The sequence below is a fragment of the Aquarana catesbeiana genome, linkage group LG03 (genome assembly GCF_042186555.1).
Source record: "Aquarana catesbeiana isolate 2022-GZ linkage group LG03, ASM4218655v1, whole genome shotgun sequence".
In the NCBI taxonomy this organism is placed as follows: domain Eukaryota; kingdom Metazoa; phylum Chordata; class Amphibia; order Anura; family Ranidae; genus Aquarana; species Aquarana catesbeiana.
This window is the reverse complement of record NC_133326.1, coordinates 167073776-167099902: the sequence shown is the minus strand read 5'-3', so window position 1 is coordinate 167099902 and position 26127 is coordinate 167073776. Positions and strand designations below refer to the sequence as shown.

The 26127-nt window shown below is 40.2% G+C and overlaps 1 protein-coding gene across 3 annotated transcripts in view; it reads right to left on the bottom strand.

Annotated features, from left to right (window-relative positions):
- The window catches only part of PROSER2 (proline and serine rich 2), a 55355-nt gene that overhangs the window by 19696 nt on the left and 9532 nt on the right, over window positions 1-26127 (bottom strand). For 2 of the 3 annotated variants that reach the window (XM_073619489.1, XM_073619490.1), the window contains one exon: window positions 10190-10369. In XM_073619489.1, the coding sequence (XP_073475590.1) occupies window positions 10190-10321 (132 nt within the window). In that variant the 5' untranslated portion in view covers window positions 10322-10369. Of the gene's footprint in view, window positions 1-10189; window positions 10370-22305; window positions 22409-26127 lie in introns of all 3 variants that reach the window. The other variant, XM_073619491.1, reaches the window with a different exon arrangement.

Genomic DNA, 26127 nt, shown 5'->3' with positions numbered 1-26127 from the left:
CTAAATTGGATTAATTCAATCTACACCGACCCCACAGCTCAAGTCCGTGCAAACGGTGTCCTGTCAGACACCTTTGAGATCAGGAATGGAACACGCCAGGGGTGCCCATTGTCCCCACTCCTCTTCGCCCTGTCACTGGAACCCTTCCTGCGTACCGTGCATGCCAACCCGGACGTAACTGGAGTGACTATGGGAGAGACACAGCAGAAAATTGCCGCTTACGGGGATGACATGCTATTTACACTTACTAACTGGTCTCCCTTCCCAATTATCTCCAGGAATTCAGAACATATGGTAGTATTTCAAATTTGAAGATTAATTTTACCAAGTCTGAAGCAATGAGTGTAGGAATGCCCCCACGCCTTCTCAATACTCTCAAGAATAGTTTTAAATTCAAATGGACTAACACAGCCCTAAAATATTTGGGCACACATATCCCCCCCAAAATGTCCCAGATATTTGCCCTGAACTTTCCTCCGCTACTGTCAACTGTCCGAGCTTTACTCACCAAATGGCACACAGGGTTACATTCATGGTTTGGTAGATGCAACATCCTCAAGATGTGCATCCTCCCGAAGTTCCTATACCTTCTACAGGCCCTACCGATCCAAATCCCCTCTCACTACTTTGACCAGACTAGTGCCCTTTTTTTTTACTTTGTTAAGTCTGGGCCTTTTGTGTGCCCATATAAACGACAGCTCACACTACTCAAACTATATGGAGGCTTGGCAGTACCAGATCTCCGCAAATACCAACAAGCAACCCATTTGACCAGACTTATCGACTGGAACCGCCATCAGTCCACTAAATTATGGACCCAGCTGGAACAGACTCAATGTGTCATACCATTGAACAGAGCACCCTGGTGCCATAACTCATTACCAAGAACCATGAAAACCATCCTCTGATAGGCGTGACCACGCAAACATGCTAGTCTCTCTTTACGCGATTTCACCTTACGTCTATTAGCTCCCCGCTCCGCCCGATTCTGGGAACTCCAGAAATCATTCCAGGATGCACAGATCACATCTTTCGCTCCTTGCGAACCTTAGGCTACTTTCAAGCATCCCATTTCATCACAAATGGTCGGTGGCCCTCCACAGTTGTCCTCATGAGCTCAGAAGGCCTGTTCCGTTTAGATTTTTGGAGAGCTCTCCAACTTAGCCATTTCCTTAAAACACTACCCCCTCCTGGAAATTTTGACCAGACCCTGACCACCTATGAAACTTATTGTTCAGAAGAGGGAGCCTTACCTCATACACTGTCTGCCACCTACCAACTGTTGATCACACCACCAGATAACCATCAAATGCACGGCCTCGTGGCATGGGAAAGGGATATACACAGTGTACCTTTACGTTACAGCAAAAACAAAATATTCTTTACTTTACATATAGATCCTCGATATGCACAAAGATGCAGGAAACCAATTATAAACTAGTCTCCAGATGGTACAATACTCTTGCGAAATTACAAAAGTTCTTCCCATCTTCCTTGGGTCTCTGTTGGAGATGTTGGGGAGATCGGGGAACGATTCTCCATGTTTTCTGGACCTGCCCCAGGCTGGAGAAGTTCTGGAAGACCATACAACAATCGGTACAGAAGTTCACGGAGCATCCTATCCTAGCTGATCCTGCCCTCTTCCTGCTCCATGCTTCTAATATGTCAGGTAAGGCCTACAAAAAATCTTTGATCTGACATCTATTAGATGCAGCAAAGGCATGCATCCCCCTACTGTGGAAGTCCACCAAACCTCCGACTGTGGGCATGTGGCTCAATAAGGTGGAAGACATCAGGAAAATGGAGGATCTTGTCCTCACGGCCCGACATCAAAATGAACAATACACCAGAACCTGGTCCAAGTGGCTTATGTTTATATTATCTGATGAGGGGCAGAATCTTTTAAAGCAGGACTAGGGACTGAAGTGGGCAGCTGAGGTCAACCGGCCGCATTTACTAACACGTGCGCCCCGAGTCATGTGTGTGCGCCGCCTCCATGTACCCCTCTTCCCTACCCTCCCTTCTCCCCCTCTGCTTCCTGCAACCCTACCTCACCTCCTTCTTTCCTTCTCTTCTTCTTTCATTTCTAGCTATCTACTCCTGTTGTTCTGGAAAAGGAAAATGGCAAAAAGAAAGGGCTGAGCATATCTGTTTGGGAAACATTGCAATGTCGAATTCTATATGCATTCTCTAGTAGAATATACATAACTCAGGAATGGAAGATAATATTGCCTTGTTCTCAGTTGTGATGTTGTAAGAGGCTGCGTCCTCAAATTTTATACATGTTCATGATGTTTCATCGGGGCCTTGCCCTTTCTTGAGCTTGAATAAAACTTATATTTGTAAAGTTGAACTCCAGTTAACACTTTATAAGCACTTAAAAAAACGGTTTTATTTTCCTTTTGGGATACAAGTTTTACATAAATAAAAACTGACCATTGTTAGCACCCCTGTCAGTAGTAAATGGTTTGTCTCAACCCTCTAACTGCCACTTATGTTGGACAGCTTGGTCTGTAAGAGGAAGCTGAAAAATAACAGACTTACTGGCCAGATGAAAATAAATAATGGAAAAAGCCAAATAAAAAGGAAACAAATGCAGCCACCATGTATAAAAATGGTAAGCTGCACTTCAGTACATACATTTTTTGTTCTGGGGTTTAATACCTCTTTAAACCTAGCTCTATAAAGCCGGCCATACACACAGAGATTTATTTTGTTCAACATGTAGGCTGAACAAAAGAAGTCTGACAGATTTTTCCAACCAAGCTAACAGCGCAGACAGACAAAATTCCACTGCCAAGCTATTGTATTTTTACAGCTGGTACCACAGACTGTAAGAATACCCGAACCATGCATGCATCTGATTGGATACAGGCCCTGTTGGGCTGACAGCTTTCCAACAAAAAAAACATTGATCATTCAACTTTTTATTGAACAAAACGGTGCTAGAAGGTCCATACACTGCTTGAATTTTGTCAGAGCCAGCAAAACAAAACAAGCAAACGGCAACGCTTCCAATACAGCGCGATTTTCTGGCGCTTTTTGCTAATTTAGTGATTTATGTGTAGAGATGTGCCTTCCCTCCAGCACTTTCCTGTCACCTCCTCACACAAAGTCACAGCAACAAATGATGAAGCTTTAAGCAGCACGTTGGACACAGGCAGTGCCTGTTTTGGATCCCTAATTGACAGTTAAGAAATACTGAATGTATGGCCTGAGTGTCACATGATTGTTCGAATCCTTGTATCCATGGAAACCGCACATGTCATGTCCTGTTAAAGCTCGGAGTGAAGCAGTGATTGCTATAAATAAACTAAATTGCTACCATCTAACCCCTAAGACTTTTTTTGCAGCTCATTAATTGACATTTTTTTCCTCAACATTTGGAAATATTATAATGAGGAAATTAAACCTAAAATTTAAATTTTTAATTGTAATTAAAAGTTAAAATTAAACCTAAATTCCTTAAGAGTTATAATTGTATGCAAAAATGTATGTTTTTTTTTTTTTTTTTTTTTAGGTAATTCAACAAACGAAAAGGACTGAAAATGAGTGATTAATCCTGGCACTGGGATATAGGATTCTCAAAGCAGCCCTTGAAATCATGTATCAATCATGTTTCAAATCATGCGTTACCGTGTAGTGCGCTGCAATACATGTGTGTGGGAGCGGTGTTGCTTTAGTGAGTTGAGGGGGGACATTTAAATTGATGGCACTGCAATGTACCACTTCACATATTGCGTGTTAATGCAATACACCACTGTGGAGAATTGAAAATGAGCCCTATATGTAATACAACATTCACTTGGGTTACTTGGTCATTCTGCATTAGCCATATCTATAGAGCATTGCAAAAATCTCCAAAATTTGAAGTTAAGAGTATATATTTACAACACTGTTTGTGCTCCTAGATACATAAAAAGAGCTAATATCTTTTAAAAGCACAATTAAAACGTGTTACTAAACCCAGGGCTCTGCATTTACTATATGGAGTCTCCCACAGTACACATGGAAGTAGGGCTGCAACTAACGATTATTTTCATTATCGATTAGTTGGCCGATTATTGTTTCGATTAATCGATTAATCGGTTAATAACCTTAAAAAAAAGTGTAGTGTATAATTTAGTTAATATGTAAAGTTTAAAAAAAGGCAATTTATTCCTAAATATCTTTATACGCAGGGGTAAATATAAATAACCAACTGTTTGGTTAGGGACTAAAATCTTTAATCCTCTCTGAGAATAACAGACAGAAGAGATATACTCTATTAGAGGTTGAATTGGTAAATATCATCAGACTCAGATCAAATTTTTTTATTTAAAGAAAAAAAAATTCTAGACTGTTTTGCAGATTTTCAAACAGAACTGTAATATTACATGCTTTTCTGCAGCTTCTCCATTGAAGTATATTGAACCAAAAAGCACCCTTTCCAAATACACAGCAGCTGAAAAAAGCATAGATGTGAACATTAAATGAACTGTAGTGCATTTCTGCAAAAAGCACCAAAAAAACACATGGGTGAGAACCAGGCCTAAGACATTTAATAACATAATGGAGTTAAAAAAAACAAAAACAAATTAGCCCTTCGTTTTTTTTACTGTGCAACAGTGAAAGTAATATTTACAGTAGAGATTGTTTGCTCTTTTTGTACTATATAGGGCTAATTTTTAGCTTTTTTAACCCCATTATGTTACTGGCCGATTAATCGATTATGAAAATAGTAATCGATTAATTTCATAATCGATTAGTTGTCGATTAATCGATTAGTTGTTTCGGCCCTACATGGAAGTGCAATTATTTTAGTAAATATAAACTGCTTTTCTCATCAGCAGTATATAGCAGTCTTGTCACTTCTATTAGTGTCTGGTCAAAACTTCTATGAGGATTTTAAATTCTCCCCTGATTGTTCTATGAGGATGCAGGCCCCCCTGTCTCTCTGTCTGAGCAGTGCTAATTGGCCCTGTGCTTCTCTCCCAAGAAAAAAAAAAAAACTCTCTAGCAATACACACCAAACTGAGCATGTGCAGCTTGCCCCCAAGGCTCTGTTGTATCAACAGATGGATTTGGGACAATAAAAGAAGTGGAGCGTCAGAGAAGACAGGATCAAACAACCTTTTTTACACAATGCAGAGAATTAACCCCTTAGGTTCCACAGTGAGTATAACAAGCATGTTTTACTGCATATACAGACGGATTTTACTGTTGTGGGTTTAGTAACACTTTAACTTTTATAGCAGGGGTTTAAAACCTTTTGACTTTCCTGAACCAGATTGGAAGAAGAGGCATTGTCTTGGGCCACACATAAAATACACTAACAACAAGGATAGCTGATGAGCAGAAAACATTGGGCAGATCAAGTTAACGATCACTGATATAGATGATGTACCTATCTGAGTAATAATTTGTAACTTTTTTTTTTTAATATACAAAGTACAACATAAAGCCAGTGCGATATTTTACATTGTTTTTGATAAACGAACGCATCAATATCCGGATGGATGGATGTAGTAACAATTTTAATGAATTCTCAAGGTGCTCATTAGATATTTTGGTTCAGATTCCCTTTGTGTGCTTCATCTTTGAAAATAGTTGCTCACAAATATAGATGCTTTCAAAAGCTGATCACATGAATAATTGTGAAGAGTGACATATTTTTCTTTGGGAAGATACAACTTACAAAAAAAAAAGAAAAACTTTTAAGTAAGTTTACAATTTTGTGTTGGGGCATATTCATAGCCATCGTGGGCTGCAGGTTGGGCATTCCTGCTTTATAGCATTAGCACTTAAAATAGAATTTAAAGTAAGAACCCGATGTACGACCAGGTTGCTTTAAAAGTAAATATCTGTAAGCAGGACATAGTAACAAACATAGGAATAATTTCTGCCACTATATCACAAGGATCATATATCATTCACTAGACGATGACTGGCTACAGGGGTCAACTACAGCACACCCCCTAAAATTTAGTAGTAAAAACAGAAGAGATTAAACTATGGGACTTTCCAGTGCTAATAAGAATCATAACTAATTGAAACCATTGTTTGTAAAAAAAAACAAACAAACAAAAAAACCCCATATCTTTTATTGTTCTTTTTAGTCTTAGACCTGGTTCACACCTATGCATTTTTTAGTGCATTTTGAGTTCTGCAGAAACACACTACAGTCCATTTAACATGGTTACCTATGGATCACGTTCACATCTGTGCATTTTATGGACTTTTTTCTGGTTTTTGGCTCCATAGACTTCAAAGGATAAAAAACATTGAAAGACGCAAAATACCCCTAAATAGGCTATCCCCACTTCAGTCCATCATGAACGCTGCTGCCAGGATCATCCAGCTTACAAACCGCTCAGCGTCTGCTATACCCCTCTGCCAATCCCTCCATTGGCTGCCACTCAACCAATGAATTAAATTCAAGATACTAACAATAACTTACAAAGCCATTGACAACCTTGCCCCCAGCTACATCACTAACCTAGTCTCAAAATACCAACCTAATCGTTCTCTTCACTCCTCCCAAGACCTCCTGCTCTCCAACTCCCTCATCACCTCATCCCATGCTCGCCTCCAGGACTTCTCCAGAGCCTCTCCCATCCTCTGGAATGCTCTACCCCAATCTATCTGACTTTTTCCAGCTTTGTCCACTTTCAGACGATCCCTGAAAACTCATCTCTTCAGAGAAGCCTATCTGGCCCCCACCTAACAACTTTACATTTAATTTTCTCCATCAGCACATCCCCCACAGTAATTACCTCTTGTATCTCTTGACCTTCCCTCTTAGGGCCCTTTCACATTGGGACGGGGGCGGCGTCGGCGGTAAAGCGCCGCTATTGTAAGTGGCACTTTACCGTCAGTATTCGGCCGCTAGCGGGGCGGTTTTACCCCCGCTAGTGGCCGAGAAAGGGTAAAAAAACCACCGCAAAGCGCCTCTGCAGAGGCGCTTTGCCAGTGGTATAGCCGCGCTTTCCCATTGATTTCAATGGGCAGAATCGGTGAAGGAGCGGTATATACTCCGCTCCTTCACCGCTCCGAAGATGCTGCTAGCAGGACTTTTTTTACTGTCCTGCCAGCGCAGGCCTCGGGGCTTTCACACTGGAGACAAAGCAGCGGCACTTTCGGGTCGGTTTGCAGGCGCTATTATTAGCGCAATAGCGCCTGCAAACCGCCCCAGTGTGAAAGGGCCCTTAAAATTGTAAGCTCTAAGGAGCAGGGCCCTCTGATTCCTACTGTATTAAAGTGTAATGTATTTGTACTGTCTACCCTCAAGTTGTAAAACTGTTGGCGCTAAATAAATCCTGTATAATAATAAAATGCACCTAGAATATACAAACTGCAATCTGCATAGATGTGAACCAGGCCTAAAACAATGAAAGATATGTTTTTACAAACAATAGTTTAAATTAGTTATGACTAAGTAGCACCTGAAAGGTCCCATGTTTTCCTTTTTTCTTTGTTGCTACTGGAAAAGAGGATATATAAGATCTTATATATGGTCCCTCCAAAAAAAAAAAAAAAAAAAAAAAATCCAGTACTAGAGGTTTCTATAGAGTGACTCCCCTGCCCCTATGCATAGGCTACACATGAAAAGATGGGGTTTACTAAAGGCAAAAAGACTATGCACTTTGCAAGAGCATTTGCTACAGAGTTTAGTACATGAAGGGAGAGGCTTCCAATCATGTGCAAGAAGAAATGCTATTTTTTTTAACGTTCCTTGCACGTGATTGGGTAGTCTTTGCAAAACTAAGCTTCATCTCATTTAATTTAAGCTCTGATGCAACTGCACTCGCATAATATTTTTGCCTTTAGTAAATCAAGCCCATGGCTTCATAATGTACATATAATATTTGTAATGTGACAATTCTTTTTTAAGACCTTGGCAGTCAGCACAAATAAGTGTGGTTGGATCATGCCTGACCTCTAATGTCTAAAGAGGAGATAAACAACATAAAATGCCTGCAGATTTTTGGTTGATTATTTGTCATCTGAGAAGTGTACAGCATGGCCTTTTATAGATATTTTGAAAATGCCAATTCTTGGGAAGAGTAAACGATGAAGCTCAACTTCGCTTATCGGTAAACTGAGCTTTGTAACCTTTTTTATTATGAGCTTTAGCAGCTTATCCTCTGAAATCTCTTTAATTTGGCCATATGGCACTTCAGGGAAAATCTATTCTGAAGATCAGGTAAAGAAAACTGTGTGTTTTTATACAGGACAGGGCAGGTCAATGCACACCTAACTTAACTGGAATACCTGACTCCAATTACCTGCTTTACAAGAGAGCATTATACTACAGGTTCACATATTTTTTCATCTACGTCTTTGTTTAACCCCTTCCCGACCACCGCACGCCGATATACGTCAGCACGGGTAGGCAAAAGGGCGCACAGGTACGTCCCCTTTAAGATGCAGCATTGTGGGCCCCGTGACTGCAGGTCCCGCAGACTCAATGTCCGCCGGGTGCCGCGATCGTGTCACGGAGCGGAAGAACGGGGAGATGCATTTGCATTTCCCCGTTCTGCCTTGTGACATGACAGAGATCATTGCTCCCGGTCATCCCCCCCTACAGTTAGAATCACTCCCTAGGACACACTTAACCCCTTGATCACCCCCTAGTGTTTAACCCCTTCCCTGCCAGTGTCATTTACACAGTAATCAGTGCATTTTATAGCACTGCTCGCTGTATAAATGACAATGGTCCCAAAATAGTGTCAAACGTGTCCGATGTGTCCGCCATAATGTCGCAGTCACGATAAAAATCGCAGATCGCCATTACTAAAAACCAAACTATCCCCTAACTTTTGCGCAAACCAATCAATATACGCTCATTGCATTTTTTTTACCAAAAATATGTAGAAGAATACATATTGGCCTAAACTGAGGAATAAAATAGTTTTTTTTTTATATATTTTTGGGGGATATTTATTATAGCAAAAAATATTGCTTTTTTTTTTGTTTATAGCGCAAAAAAAAAAAAAAAAAAATGCAGAGGTAATCAAATACCACTAAAGAAAGCTCTATTTGTGGGGGAAAAAAAGGACGTAATTTTTGTTTGGGTGCAACGTCGCATGACCGCACAGTTGTCAGTTAAAGTGATGCAGTGCCGTATCGCAAAAAGTGCTCTGGTCAGGATGGGGGTACATTTTTCCGGGGCTGAAGTGGTTAAACCTTTTTATTATGAAGATATGGCATGATACAATATCATCTTTGTGCTTGTTGCTATATTTGTTTTATGTTCCTGTTGACAAACAGACCGAATTTTAGAAGCAATTCCATGCACAAATCCAAAAAAGACCTACATTTTTACAAACATTTGTTCACAACTAAAAATAAACAGTACGTTAAACCAGTGTTTCTCAACTCCAGTCCTCAAGGCACCCCAAAAGGCCATGTTTTCAGGATTTACCTCAGAGGAAACGGCTGTGGTAATTACTAATTCAGTGAAACTGATCAAATCACCTGTGCAAAATAATGGAAATCCTGAAAACATGACCTGTTGGGCACCTTGAGGACTGGAGTTGAGAAACACTGAGTTAAACACATAACCAATCATGATCTAAATGCAGGGCTTTTTTTCTCAGAGAATAGGTGCAGAAACTCCCCCTTCTGGGAGTTACCCATTGTCTTTGCCCCTACCTACCTCTGAGCACCAGTTCTTGGTTCCACCCCCTACCCAACTCCCAGCACTGCCCCTTTTAGAGAATACAGAACCAAGTAACATTTGTGGTACTAAGTAATGTGTATGGAATTTGTTATTGATAACAAGAAAAGCAGTAAAATAGACCCCCCACAGCCAACAACAATAGACCCTCTACCAGCAACAGTAGATCCCCCCCCCCTGCAACAATGGACCACCTACAACAATAGACCCTCTACCAGCCAGCTATAATAGACTGCTCCCTCAACAGTAGATCCCTCCCAGCGACAACTGACCCCCCAGCAACATAAGACCCGCCCAGCAACAATAGATCCCCCACCACTAACAATAGACCCCCCCCCCCAGAAGCAATCAACCCTCCAGCAACAATAGATCCATCAGCAGCCAGAATCAAAAGATACTGTAGCACAACCCAGAACTCCTTGCCATTACATACACTCAGTGGAGGTGCCGGATCTGCATTCCCCCCGCGTTCCCGCTGAAAAAAAAGCCGTGCCTAAATGCATATGGTTTCAGATATAAAGGTCTTACCATATTGAAGCTCCTGGTTCTGGAATGGTGACTGCCTTGACTATCAAAACTTCCATTTCGTTCAAAGTCACTACGGTTATGGAACTCCGATTCCATACTTGAAGAACTAAATTTTAAGAAGTTGCTTGGCATTCTCACAATGGTGAACTTCTATCAGACACCCAGAACCATACCCGATCACTAAGAAAAGGAAAAGAGTAAACAATATGACTTAAAGGTTCGGTCCACAATTAAGCACTTACAAAAATAATATCATTATGCAACATGTTAAAGTATCAATTTCACAATATGGATGCCTTTGTGGAATCCAGTCCTTTTATTGTTTTGTACCTTCACTACATCAACAACTTTATTTAAAGAAATTCAGGGAAAAGCCCCCACCCCCGCAACTTATGTTGCCAGTGCTCCCCTGCCTCACCGGTTTCCATTGTAGCCAGCAGCAATACCCAGTGCTTGGAAGTATGGGAGAACATGTAACCTTCACCCATGTGGAGGGTGCTTGGGTCTAGCAGCCAATTTCTAGACCTGAGTACTGTGGTATAACCAAAGGAGTGATGCCACCATTTCCTTTAGTGCATGAGATCAGTTGCCACTGAGGCTTTTGATGTTGACCCTGACAGAGGAAGGAGCGGCAGAGGAACAGGGCTAAGTGAGTAACAGTGGGTTGGGAGACCCAATTGCCGACATTCTCACTTTGCCCTGAAAGGGAAACTGTACAGAGTATCCCTTTAATGAACAGAGCCGAAATCTAAGCACAAACTGTAGTGATCTATAGCAACCAACTAGATTTCTACTTTACTGACACTTGACTAATACAAGATAGATTCAGTGTAACTGCTATGGATACTGCAGTTTGCACTTTTGTTTCTTGTACTGCAATGTTATTGTAAAACCTGTTTGTCTACAATATCAGCACATAAATCAGTACTTGAAAAGCAACAAAAAAGGGTAAACAGATTATTGAAGGAGTTTTAATAATAAAAGATAATTACAATCTACAGCTTGTGGGTTAGCCATGGGACCCAGAGCATTTAAGACTGGTGGGTCCATTTATGGTATTAACAAAAAAAAGTAAGTTGGTAGTTTGGGCTGCAGATGCTACAAAAGTTATATAGGTGAGTGTTTTTGAAGAATTAGCCCTGTTACGGTCCTAGTTTGCTTCTTCCAGCCACCAAGTACCAGATGACCTGAAAAACACGGCAGAAAAATTAGAACTAGTGTCATGTATCTACTATGTTCAGTCATGTAATCCTTGGCCTGTCTTTTTCAGGATGGATTCTTTAAATTGGTTGTAAACCTTAGTCATGAAATGTGAACAAAACACATACATCTGTAGTGTTTACTGGTCTCTCTCCAAAGCTCTAAGTGTGTTTTCTTTCTGGTGCTCCGTTCCTCTGTTATCAGCATGAGTCACTTCTGAGAATTTTTCCCAACAGATGAGATAACATTTGTGTTGGGAGGGAGATCAGCACAGAGCTTGTCTATTCAGAATACAGCTGTGCATGTCCCTTGGCTGTCTATGTGGAGGGGAGGGGGGGGGTCCCTTTCCTCCAATCGGCTCTCACACAGTGTATAAGAGCTGTAACTGCAGCTCTCCACCCCCTCCTCTGTACTCCTCACAGATGCAGAAGGAAGAAGACTGCAGATAAACAAGTAAAACCTATGTAGGAGGATTTGTTTAATCTCTGTGCATCACCTGAGGCTATTCATTTCACTGGTTATGTGAGAGGGTTTACAACAGTGGTTCTTAACTCCGGTCCTCAGGACCCACTAACAGGCCAGGTTTGCAAGATAGCTAAAATACATCACAGGTGATATCATTTGCTGCTCAGTGATTGCAGTATTCTTGTCTGCATCTCCCCAAGGTAATACATAAAATCTGGCCTGGTGGTGGGTCCTGAGGACTGGAGTTGAGAACCACGGGTTTACAACTACTTTAAGACTTCAAATCTGCTCAGTGCACTCCTCTGTCATACCGCTGGCAACACTGTCAAACCAATGTGGCAAAGTTGCACTTTGTGTGACCAAAACTGGCCACTATATCTTGCCCTGCACCCAACATCTTTGAAACTGCTTCTCTGAAGATAAGTATAATATTTTTTTCCTAAGGCTTTCAGGTCCTTATCATTTATTATTATACAGGATTTATATAGCGCCAACAGTTTGCACAGCGCTTTACAATATAAAGGGAGACAATAAAGCAACAATACAATTCAATGCAAGATGGTTAGTAGGGTCATGCTCCTGCAAGTTTACAATCTAAGAGATTCTACAGGACTGTAGCTATGCTTTGTTATGGTATTGCCAAGTGTGCCCAGTTTTGGGCTACATGCTCTCATTGCTGGACACAGAAAAGCATCCAATGCACTGTGTTTTGGAAGCATTTTTCCTGTGTAAAGGCTACTCTCTGGGTCGGGGCCCACAGGACAAGCAATGTAAAATATAGACAGGTGAGGACCAAATGCTTTAAATTATATTAGTTGTAATTATTTTTTACTGCAGAAAGCACTGCTTTTTACATACAGACACCAGCCACTTTATTAAGTACACTTGTTCAATTGCTTGGTAAAACAAATTGCTAAATCAGCCAACCACATGGCAGAAACTCAATGGTTTTAGGCATCTAGACGTGGTGAAGATGACTTGCTGAAGTTCAAACTGAGCCTCCGAATTGGGAAGAAAGGGGATTTAAAGTGTTACTAAACTCAAATAATCAGTCTGTATATGCAGTAATGCATGCTTGTTATACTCACTGTGGAACCTAAGGGTTTAATCCTCCTCATTGTGTAAAATGGCTGTTTGACCCTGTCTTCTCTGATCCTCCCCTCTTTCCACTGTCCCCTAATAAATTCCTGATAACACAGAGTTCATGGAGTCAGGCTGCACATGCTCAGTTTGGTGTGTATTGCTGGAGAGTTTTTTTTTTTTCTTGGGAGCATGTGATCAGCACAGGGCCAATCAGCACTGTCTAGACCAGTGGTTCTCAACTCCTGTCCTCAGGACGCACTAACAAGCCAGGTTGGAGGATAACTGAAATACATCACAGGTGATATCATTTGCTGCTCAGTGATTGCAGTATTCTAGTCTGCATCTCCCCAAGGTAATACATAAAATCTGGCCTGTTAGTGAGTCCTGAGGACAGGCGTTAAGAACCACTGCTCTAGACAAAGGGTTAGGGGTCTTGCTGTCTCATAGGAAAGACTGATTTAACTGCTGATGAGAAAAGGTATTTAGCAGTTTATATTTACTAAAATATTGCTTTTCCATGTTCTGTGTACTGTGGGAGACCAGATATAGTGAAATGCAGGGTTCTGGGTCTAGTAACACTTTAGGTGACTTTGAACGTGGCATTGTTGTTGGTGTCAGATGGGCTGGTCTGAATATTTTAAAAAACTGCTGATCTACTAGGATCTTCACACACAACCATCTCTAGGATTTACAGAGAATGGTCAGAAAAAGAGAAACTATCCAGTGGAGCGGCAGTTGTGTGGCTGAAGATGCCTTGTCGATGGCAGAGGTCAGAGGAGAATGGGTAGACTGGTTCAAGATGATAGATAGGCAACAAATAACCACTCGTTACAACCAAGGTATGCAGAATACCATCTCTGAATGCACAACACATCGAAACTTGAAGCAGATGGGCTACAGCAGCAGAAGACCACACCGGGTGCCACTCCTATTAGATAAGAACAGGAAACTGAGGCTACAATTTGTACAGGCTCACCAAAATTGGACAATAGAAGATTGGATAAACGTTGCCAGGTCTGATGAGTCTCAATTTCAGCTGGGACATTCAGATGGTAGAGTCAGAATTTGGGGTAAACAACATAAAAGCATGGATCCATCCTGCCTTGTATCAACGGTGCAGGCTGGTGGTGGTAGTGTAATGGTGTACGAGATATTTTCTTGGCACACTTCGGGCTCCTTAGTACCAATTGAGCATTGTTTAAATGCCGCAGTCTACCTGAGTATTGTTGCTGACCATGTCCATCCCTTTATGACTACTTCCAACAGGATAATGCACCATGCCATAAACCTGAAATCATCTTAAACTGGTTTCTTGAACATGACAATGAGGTCACTGTACTCCAAGGGCCTCCACAGTCAACAGATCTCATCCAATAGAGCAGCTCTGGGATGTGGTGGAACGGGAGATTCACATCATGGATGTGCGGCTGACAAACCTGCAGCAACTGCGTGATGCTATCATGTCAATATGGACCAAAATCTCTGTACATTCCAACACCTTGTTGAATCTATGCCAGAGAATTAAGGCAGTTATGAAGGCAAAAGGGGGTCCAACCTGGTACTAGCAAGGTGTACCTAATAAATAAATACGAATATTGACAGCTGCAAATATTACAATTTTATTAAGAGGCTCTTTGCAATTATGAGGCTATAGTTGGTCTGGTAATTTCACATCCAAACTAAAGCCTTCTTCCAAGTATCAGTAAGAAATAGACATGTGCAATTAGTTTAGTTCCGAATTTGTTTTTCAACAAATTTCGACAAATTCGTTAATTCGGAAATATCCGAATTAAGGAAAACCCGTTTAAACAAGTTTTTCCGAATATTCATAAATTCAAATATTCGCACATTCATAAATTTTAGAAATTCAAAAATTTGGAAATCTGAAATATTAATTAACTAATAATAGCTTAACTATTACTAACTATTAACCACTTCCCTAACAGGCACTTACGCCCCCTTCCTGCCCAGGCCATTTTCCAGCTTTCAATGCTGTTGCAGTTTGAATGACAATTGCGCGGTCATGCTACACTGTACCCAGATGAAATTTGTATCATTTTCTTCACACAAATAGAGCTTTCTTTTGGTGGTTTTTAATCCCTGCTGGGTTTTTTATTTTTTACTAAGAAAAAAAAGAAGGACCAAAAAATTTGAAAAATATTTTTTTTTTTTTACTTAGTTTCTGTCAGTAAATTTTGTAATTAAGTAATTTTTCTCCTTCACTGATGTGCGCTGATTAGGTGGCACTAATATGCCACACTTATGGGCACTGATAGGCGACACTGATGGACAGCAGTGATGGGCAGCACTGATATGCGGGACTGATAGCCAGCACGAACTGGCATCACTAATGGGCACTGATTGGTGGCACTGATTTGTGGCACTGGTGTCGCTATTACAATCAGGGCACGGATGATCAGTGCCCTGATTACATGTGTAGATGTCTCCTGTGAGAAGATGCCGCTGATCGACTCTCCTCGCCACACACTCTGTCGGTGTGAGGCGAGGAGCGCCGATTACCGGCATCTCCGTGTTTACATGTGACCGGCTCTGTGTCACCGCGGACGTGGTTCTTTACAGAGATGGGGGTCATGCTGTGTCCTAGCAACACGGCGCGGAGGAGATCGCCGCGCTGTGCTACCATTCTGGGACGCCGTCGGATGACGGCGTCCCAGAATGACAGCCGCACCGCCCCGTTGTCATTTGATGGTGGGCGGGAGGCAACTAGGTAAATTATAGGTATTGAAATTTCCTTTCAAATATGGCTGTTAGTGAACGTAACGAATACACATTTATCCAAAGTTACGAATTAGCCGAAATAATGAATGCCGTATCAAAACAAATGTAATGTAATGAATTAATAATATTATTATTATTATTATTATTAATAAAAAGTATTTTTATTTCCATTTATTATTAATTTGTTCTGTTCCATTTGTTTAGATGCGGCATTCATTAATTTAGGATAATTCCTAACTTTGGATAAATTCGTATTCGTTATGTTCACTAACAGCCAAATTTGAAAGGAAATTACAAATACCTATAATTTAATAGTTAGTTATTTCAGATTTTCAAGTTTTCGGTACGAATTTACGAACTGCGATCATAACGAATGACCCGAAAAACGAAAAAAAAAAAAACCCAAAAACAAATTAAACTAAAACAAAAACTTTTTTTGGCAGTGCACATGTCTAGTAAGAAATGTGAGGCCTTCTGGCTGTAAAAATGATAAGCCACGACAATATAATAGAAAAGTAGACAAAACAATACTTTTCAGACTCTATTTATCAATATAATGTGCTATCTGGTGCTTTTAGTCTGTTGACATGTCATTTTATTTCCATAGCATCGTTTATTAAAGCCTAAATGAAGACGTCAGGTAAAGTAATATGGTAAGTCATAGAGTCCACGCTTCCTTTACAAATCTGAATATTAGATAATAAAGCAGCAGATAATTTGATGGGTTTCAGAGAAGACCTAATAACACACGAAGCATTGTACGCTGTTGTCTGCAAAGAACAAAGATGGAGCTGCCTATAAAAACAAAGCACTATTAAACTGAATGCCCACAAGTGATTCAGGCTTTATATTATCTAAAGAAGAGATTAATAAGCAGGTGTGTTCATTATTATCAAAACAAGCTGTATATGCCATGAACAATAAAAGAGGAAATTCATTGCGTATATTGTTAGCGATGAACAAAGGCTCCGCTTTGAACAAGACAGGGATTTATTGTATACACAAGCTCATCCAGTTGCTAGCCATTTCCTCTGCTTCACGTTCCTTCTGCATTAATGTACTGTGATGCCACAAAAATCAACTAGTTGTGTAGTGTACCAAGTAAATGAGGATTTCAATATAACAGAATTTTCCAGGTCTGGCTCCAAAAATCTATTGTATGAAAAATGGGGTTCTTCATTTGCTGCAAGAGCCATCTGTATATAGCCAACGTCTATTAAAGTTGAAGCTGAATCCCAGGCATGAAAACTTTCATAAAAATCCATTCCTTATTAGTCACACAGGTTATAAATCTATATTGTGCGCACCAAATATCTTAGCAGGCCCAGATATTACCATATAAAAAGTAACAGTGACATCATCAGGGTGCTGTACAAAAGTCCGTGCAGAGAGCAGAGTTGTGGGAGGGACCCTGCAGGTCCCACCCACTATAGACTGCCTGCAGAACACTACAGGAGGGGCGGAGACAAGACCAGTCACCCTACACAAGGAGAGAGAGCAGCACTAACTGGTCTTCATTAACCACTTCAGCCTCGGAAGGATTAGCCCCCTTCCTGACCAGTCCATTTTTTGCGATACGGCACTGCATCGCTTTAACTGACAATTGCGCGGTCGTGCGACATTGTACCCAAACAAAAATGTCCTTTTTTCCCCACAAATAGAGATTTCTTTTGGTGGTAATTAATCACCTCTGCATTTTTTTTTTGCGCTGTAAACAAAAAAAAAAAAAAAAAAAAAAAAAAAAAGAAGAAGAAGAAGAAGGAGAGCGACAATTTTGGAAAAAAAAAAAAAAAAAAACACCCACAACTACCACACAATATTTTGTACCTTTTGCTATAAAAAATATCCAAAAAAAAAATATTTCTTCATCAGTTTAGGCCGATATGTATTCTACATAATTTGGGTAAAAAATTAAAATCGTAATAAGCGTATATTGATATGGCATTTTTATTATTATTTTTATACTAGTAATGGCGGTGATCTGTGATTTTTTTCAGGACTGCAACATTGTGATGGACACATCGGACACTTTTGACACTTTTTTGGGACCAGTGACATTTATACAGCAATCAGAGCTAAAAATAGCCACGGATTACTGTATAAATGTCACTGGCATGGAAGGGGTTAACACTAGGGCGCAAGCAAGGTATTAACTGTGTTCCCTATGTATGTTTCTAACTGTGGGGGGAATGTGGCTGACTAGAGGAGGAGACAGATCGTTGTTCCTACTTAGTAGGAACAGGCGATCTGTCTCCTCTCCCCTGACAGAACCGGGATTTGTGTGTTTACAAACACAGATCCTGGTTCTCGTTCTGTCACAAGCGATTACAGGTCACGAGCGGTCATCACACCCATCAGGCACACGCATCAGCTCCGGGAACACGCTGTGCTTAAAGAGCCGACGTACAGCTATGACGGCTCGCGCTGCTGGTTGGAAAGTGGTTAAAGTGGATGTAAACCCTCACCCAGTGAAATGAACAGCCTCATATGATACACAGAGATGTAAACAAATCTCCCTACATAAGTTTTACATGCATATCTGCTGTCTTCAGCTTGCTATATTTAGAATTCTAACATCGTGTTAGAATTTTTACTTCCTCATTCAGCAGTAGGAGTGGATTCTTGGCATACACTGTTTGACAGCTGATTGGAGGAAAGGCACACCCCCCCTCCACATAGGCAGAGGAAGGAAGGATAAAAAAGGCTCAAGCGCTGACGTGGTTAAAACTACTACTGCGGAAACCCAATGGTTAATATGAGATGACCAAATAATATAGCTGCAACTAAAATAAGTGATAGAATCAATAAATAGTATGGTAGTTAATTGCGCTAATATTATCCTCTTATTACCATTACAATTAGTGATGAATTATAAAAACTATCCTTCTAGAAACACCTCCAAATGCTCTTAATAATCTGAAAAATTCTTATAAAATTTAAAGTATAATATAAATCAAGCTTATCCCTCCATTATAAACGTGATGTGATCATAAAAAATGCATGAGTAATAAAACCTAATATATATGCACGTGCTCTAAAACATATCTGCTGCTTAAAAAAATAAATATATATATGAAAAAGTCACGTGGCAGTGACGTAACGCGTAGGAGGAGCCTGCGACGTCCCCAGCATCTGCAGTGTGTGAGTAAGTGGTGGTGGATGAAGTGCCTCACCGCTGAGCTCTTTGCAGCTGATCAATACAAACGCGATTTTACCTAGAAGAGTATGTGAGTGAAACGTCTTTAATCTGATACATAGCATCCAATTGTTTTTTAATCTCTGCGCAATGGATATATACATTTTTTCTTTGCATGTCTGGGATTTGAGTGGAGGAGGGGAGTATAACTAAAACTAAAGAAGAAGTGAAAGAAGTGAAAGTAAAAAATTCCTTTTCTTGACACTATTTAATTTCAATTTTGTTACACTATAACCGGCACGGATTGGTCTTGTTATAAACACCTGATGGATTTTGAGCACTTTACATTAAGGATTTTTTAGGAAAAGAAATGTATCTTTGCACATTGTTATTTATTTGTATTTGGTAAAATTTACGTGGCATGATATACACATATATATAAGTGTATATCATGCCACATAAATTTTACCAAATACAAATAAATAACAATTTGCAAAGATAAATTTCTTTTCCTAAAAAGTCCTTAATGTAAAGTGCTCAAAATCCATCAGGTGTTTATAACAAGACCAATCCGTGCCGGTTATAGTGTAACAAAATTGAAATTAAATAGTGTCAAGAAAAGGAATTTTTACTTTCACTTCTTTCACTTCTTCTTTAGTTTTAGTTATACTCCCCTCCTCCACTCAAATCCCGGACATGCAAAGAAAAAAAAATGTATATATCCATTGCGCAGAGATTAAAAAACAATTGGATGCTATGTATCAGATTAAAAGACGTTTCACTCACATACTCTTCTAGGTAAAATCGCGTTTGTATTGATCAGCTGCAAAGAGCTCAGCGGTGAGGCACTTCATCCACCACCACTTACTCACACACTGCAGATGCTGGGGACGTCACAGGCTCCTCCTACGCGTTACGTCACTGCCACCTGACTTTTTCATATATATATTTATTTTTTTAAGCAGCAGATATGTTTTAGAGCACGTGCATATATATTAGGTTTTATTACTCATGCATTTTTTATGAGCACATCACGTTTATAATGGAGGGATAAGCTTGATTTATATACTTTAAATTTTATAAGAATTTTTCAGATTATTAGGAGCATTTGGAGGTGTTTCTAGAAGGATAGTTTTTATAATTCATCACTAATTATAATGGTAATAAGAGGATAATATTAGCGCAATTAACTACCATACTATTTAGAGGAAGGAAGGAATGTGCAGAGCTCTGCTGTGACAAGACAAGCTCTCTGCTAATCTATTTGAACAATACAAGGAAAAGGCGCAAACACTATTTGTTCACATTAAACCCATGGGTATAAAAGAAGTCCATTAAAATATCCATATGACATAAGAGTAAATCATTTTTGAAAGTTTGTTCACTAAGGGCTGTCACCAACGTAGGAATAGAAGCCAGATTCCAGCTAAGCTGAAATAAACAAAGGGGAGAGACGCCTCCAAGTGTAGGAGTAAAAACTATTTATTTAGAACCATACAAATGGCAACTCACATGTATGTGGAATAAAACAGGCACATCTATAGTGTTTGATATCCCAAAGAATGTCATCAGTAGACGTCGGGTCCCTCCGGTGACAGCGCTGCGTGGTAGTGATATCCCTGCTGGTCACCGCTGATGGAAAATTCGGCTGCAAGGTTACCGGTCCTAGAGCGAGGCTTGGTGCGCAGGTGGCTATGTGGCATGGGGCAATTATATCACTGGAGTGCGATGCGTTTCCGAGCATGCACACTGCGAATGTTATGGCGGCCGCGCTCCTTTGTCAAGCAATTAATGTCATTGCCCCACATCGCCCAGCAACCTGTGCACCAAGCCTCGCTCTGGGACCGTTCACCGCACGGCCCACTTTTCCATCAGCGGTGACCAGCGGGGATTCCACTGAGACGCAGCACCGTCAGTGGAGGGACCCGACGTCTACTGATGACATCCTTTGGGATATCAAACACTACAGATGTGCCTGTTTTATTCCACATACATGTGAATTGCCTTTTGTATAGTTCTAAATAAATTGATTTTACTCCTACACTTAGAGACACCTCTCCCCTTTGTTTATTTCTGCTAGTCTATTCATAGCACCCACCCCGACACAAATTTCAGGCTGGTTTTATCTCCGTTGTCTGAGAACTTGTCAGAAGTTATCATGCTGATAACAGAGGAACAAAACAGCAGAAAGACACAGGACTTAGGGCTTTGGAGAGAGAAGAAAACACTACAGATATATGTGCCCAGCTTAAATTTCATGAATAAAAGTTTACATCCACTTTAAAGGAGGTTCCTGCCCAAAGGCAAAGGGGTTGATTTACTAAAACTGGAGAGGGCAAAATCTGGGGCGGCTGTGTATAAAATCCAATCAGCTTTCAAGTTTGTTTTGGAGCTACAGTATAAGACAAACGAAAGTACATCAGCCTTACATTGCAGACTATCTAATCCAGGCTGTTCCCACAGCTGATTTTTTTTTTTTTGTTTAAAAACTCTGTACGATGGCTCTACATACATTTTAAAAATACATATGTGAAGTACAGTATAGATAGTAACAGTCAGAAGGTTAATGTGTTTGTTTTTTTTTTTTTTTAAATCCTCAAATTCTATGCCATATATGTATATTATTATTTTTGAAGAACCATGTGAGAATGTGCCCGAAATCACTACTTAATCACTATTACTAAGTGTTACTAAATCCACAACAGTAAAATCAGTCTGCATATGCAGTAAAGCACGCTTGCTATACTCACGGTTGAGCCTAAGGGGTTAATCCTGCGCATTGTGTAAAAAGGCTGTTTGACCCTGTCTTCTCTGCTCCTCCCCTTTTTCCACAGTCCCCTAACCATCTCCTGATAGTACAGAGCCTTGGGGGCAAGCTGCACATGCTCAGTTTGGTGTGTATTGCTAGAGAGTTTTTTCTTTTCTTGGAAGAGTGCATGTGATTAGCATAGGGCCAATCAGCACTGTCCAGGCAGAGGGTCAGGGGTCCTGCAGCCTCACAGGACACTCAGAGTAGAATGAAAACTTCTCCTATAAGCTTTAACCAGACACTGATAAAAGTCACAAGACTGCGCTAACTGCTGAAGAGAAAAGGTATTTAGCAGTTTATATTTACTAAAACTATTGCATTTCCATGTTCTGTGTACTGTGAGAGATCAGATATAGTGAATGCAGGGTCCTGGGTTTAGTAACACTTTAAGAAAAACTTTTAGAAGGATATTTCTAGCACCTGTACAGTACTCTTCTGTTATATGTTAGATCAGGTGATAACCTGAAAGGTTCAGCACACATCAGATGGGAAGCATCAGAGCAACATTTGTATAATGCCAGATACCATAATGAGAAGGCATGAACAGTCTAAGCAGGCGCCATCAAACTGGATTTGCCATTCTATAGCATGAGAGTGAGTTCAAAAACTCAAAGAAAAACGATAATATTGCTCAGAGCAATGATTGTTCATTTTCAAACCAAAAACCAGAGGATGAAAATTTACCTTCAGGCAGGCTCCATGACTCATCAAATTATTTCATATTGCAGGTCACTGAAAGCAGTAGTCCTTTGAACTTTGGCAGTTTACCAATTATTCAGTGCTTGGGCTAAAAAAAAAAAAAAAAAAAAAATTCCGTCCATGGGTTGGGTGGCTTCTATGGACACAAAATCAGATTTAATTCAGGAAGCTAATAGCTACTGATCCTTGATATGAAATATAAAGCCAGGAGGTGACTGTAACTGGGGTAATGGATAATTATAAAACTGACCAACAATTGATGTACTGATCATTTTGGGGTGGGGGATTGTTTCCTCTGCATTAGATTTTCATCTCTCCTGATAGGGATGGGGGGAGGGGGACAAGGGAACCACATTACTGGCATTATCCGGTAGGACTGCACAGAGTGTCACAGAGCTATATCTCTGCGTCACCATGTGCCTGCCTCCGGCTGGAAGTTCATGCAATGAATGTATCTGTCTAGGCAAAAGTTCTGTTCTGGGGAAGGTTTATATATATATATATATATATATATATATATATATATATATTTTTTTTTTTTTTTTCCTATGCTTTTGTTGTACACCAGTAATTTACTGTGGCCAGTTGATTTCCACAATCTGTGGCTTGCTGTTTTCTGTATTTTATAAAACTAAAAAAAAAGTAATTTACAAAAAAAAAAAAAAAAAGAAAAAAAAAAAGAATTACGAATCCAGTTGAAGCTAGATAATCACCTTCAAGTAAACACGTAAACACCTAAACACCGATATATCAACTTCAATACCTAGAGATGACAAGCAGGTGAACCCTGTCACATATTTTCAGTAAATAGATTTTCTTGGTTGTAGAATTTCTAAGATGTTTCCTTTTAGACATGAAAACACTCCCAACGGCCATTTCCACTTCATAGTTTCTTATTTTGGCACGCTATCAATATCAGTAAACTTCTTATGTTTCAAATTTATTTTGGGGTTAAATTGAGGTATGTAGACAACAGTATTGGTTTTCAATTGCATTCATTCTTTTGTAGGCTGTATCTTTGCGAGTAGTGTATCCTCCGTAATGTGGCCAATATAATGCTGGTCACAGTACAAATGTCTAATTACTAACCATTACACATCAGGTAAAGTTTCAATTAGACAACATCTGGTTTTAGTCATCAGTGAGTAAGCTCTTAGTACATATCTACATATCTGAACCCACTTCTCCAACTGGTCACACTGGATTTTCAAGTACAGCCTCAGATTCCTACAGAATGAACTAAACAAACACTCTTGTCTTCACTGGTTTAAAAAGTCTTGGAGACAAGTAATTCAAACAAGACGATGCAACCATGCAGGACTATGCATAGAGAGTTTACGACCTTTTTAGGAAGTTGGGTATACACTCATATGTACACAACCTTCCATTCCAATCAACAGGTGTTTCTTGAATTTGTATATTCTGTCACGCCACATCACTCTTTTCCCAATACCAAGAGTTCACTTTTCTCTCTGTCGAGACACCCAATGTTTGTTAAGCCACTGCATTTCCAATCACGGTCAGCAGCTTGAAGGAGAACTCCAAGCAGTTTAATAAACGTATAATTGAGGAAACCAAGACATGTTTCTCTCTCCATACTTAAACTAATCACTTCACACAACGCAGTTCAACCCAACAGCAGAACCTCACAAAAGACCTAAAAAAGGTCAATGGTTACCAGCACAACAAAGGAAGGTTACTGCTGTAGCTTACAGGTTAAAGAAAATCAAGTTCACATAAAGTAATATTATGCAAGATAGAGCAAACCTGCTGAGGATAAGTGAGCTAGGAATATTACTTTCTGAGGTTCCTCTATTGCTACTACAGGAAGTAATTTTAAACTTTCAGCCAAACAGCACAGAACTCCAGTAAGTATACGGAATTGTGATGCTTCTTCTTCTAGTAAAAGAAATGGGACTAGATCACACCTCTGGTGGTTTTGTCCCCACATTTTATAACGCTGAAAAGACGTTCTGCATTTTATAAGTAGAATCACATCAGTTCAGCTTCTATCTGACCCATGGGTGATTTTTTTTTACATGATAGTTCCCTACCAATTACGGATACAAGACATTGACATCCTGATTCCAAAATACTGGAGAAAATGAACTCCCCTCCCCCTCCCAATGCAAGAACGTCTGCTCAGAGTTAATACGTTTTGTGCATTTGAAGATTCAAATACAGTTAGAAGACTTTCTACCCCATCTGGGTTGGCTGGATACATTTTAAATCTTCAATATAAGATTGTGATATAGATTGTGATATAACCCTGAAGTGACAAACATGTGCTGGCGCTGCAAGGTGGAGGAGGGCACTCCCCTCCATGTTTTTTGGTCCTGTGAAAAGCTAGCCAACTATTTGTCTCAAGTCAGGGAGACTATCAAACACCTGACTTACTATCAAACACCTGACTGATTTTGACTTAGGGGTAGACCTGGCCAGGTACTTACTGCACCACTCTGACGACATAAAAACTCTAGGATGGACCACACGTTGAATGCTGCTTGAGCCTGTATACTGCTACTCTGAATGTAGGAGACCTCCCCTTTGCTCTCTTTGTGGTTTAATAAAATTGCTGAAATTCACTCAATGGAAAGCATCATTGGTTCAATTCAGGGCAAGGAGAGGGTCAGCCATAGGTGGTTCTATTGGACCCTCTTTACCTGCTCAAGGGAATATGAGTCGATCATGCACTCAGGGGAGTGAGATTTTTCTTTCCCTCTCCCTTCCCTATTCCCCCTCCCCGTTTTATTCCAACCCTTTTTCTTGCCTATTTCCCTTTCTCTCTCTTTTGTCCATATGGTCCTATCTGTTTGGTTTCAAGTTGAGTTTGTTTTTTGTATTATATTCGTGTCGAAAGCTCATAACTCTTTATCTATGTTTCATTCCTGAAGGCGTTTTTTACATTCTATAGAGAGGAAAGGAAAGGCTTTTGTTGAATTCTGTAACTACATTTGCAGCATTCCTATCTGTATGTAAAATTGTTAAATAAAGAGTATAAAAAAATAAAATAAAAGTGCCGATCACTCTGTCGTTGCCCAAAGTCTGGAGGTTACAGGCTCCCACCTTATCCTGTATTAATAAAGCCCTCTTTTACCTCATTCAGTTACCCTTTTCTGCTGCGTGTTTTGCTCTGTCTTCCCCCAGGTAAACTTTAAAGTTGAGTTTGGTTAAAGTGATTGTAAAGTATTGTTTTAAAAAAATATATATAAAAATAACAAACATGTTATACTTACCTCCTCTGTACAGTTGGTTTTGCACAGAGCAGCCTGGATCCTCCTCTTCTCAGGTCCCTCTTTGCTGCTCCTGGCCTCTCCCTCCTATCGAATGGCCCCATAGCCAGCAGCTTCCTATGGGGGCACTGGAGCCGAGTCCCAGCTTTGTGTGTCCATTCAGACACAGAGCACGACCCAGCCCCGCCCCCTCTCTGCCCTGATTGGCTGACTGACTTTGATTGACAGCCACGGAAGCCAATGGCACCGCTGCTGTGTCTCAGCCAGTGTCCCAGACAGCTTAGACATTTGTGGACATCGCTGGAAAGAGATGGGGCACAGGTAAGTAATTAGGGGGGAGCTGGGGAGGCTGCTACACACAAAGGTTTTTTATTTAATGCATAGAATGCATTAAGATAAAAAACCTTCTGACTTTACAATTCCTTTAAGCTTGTTGGGCTTATATTGGTTCTCACTGTTGTACAGCATGCTGGCCTAACTAACCATTTCCAAGTGTAGCTTACCTCTTCATTCTGTAACTTGTTATGATAAGCAGTATCTGACCAATGCATAGCCATTGTTTTCTGTATACAAA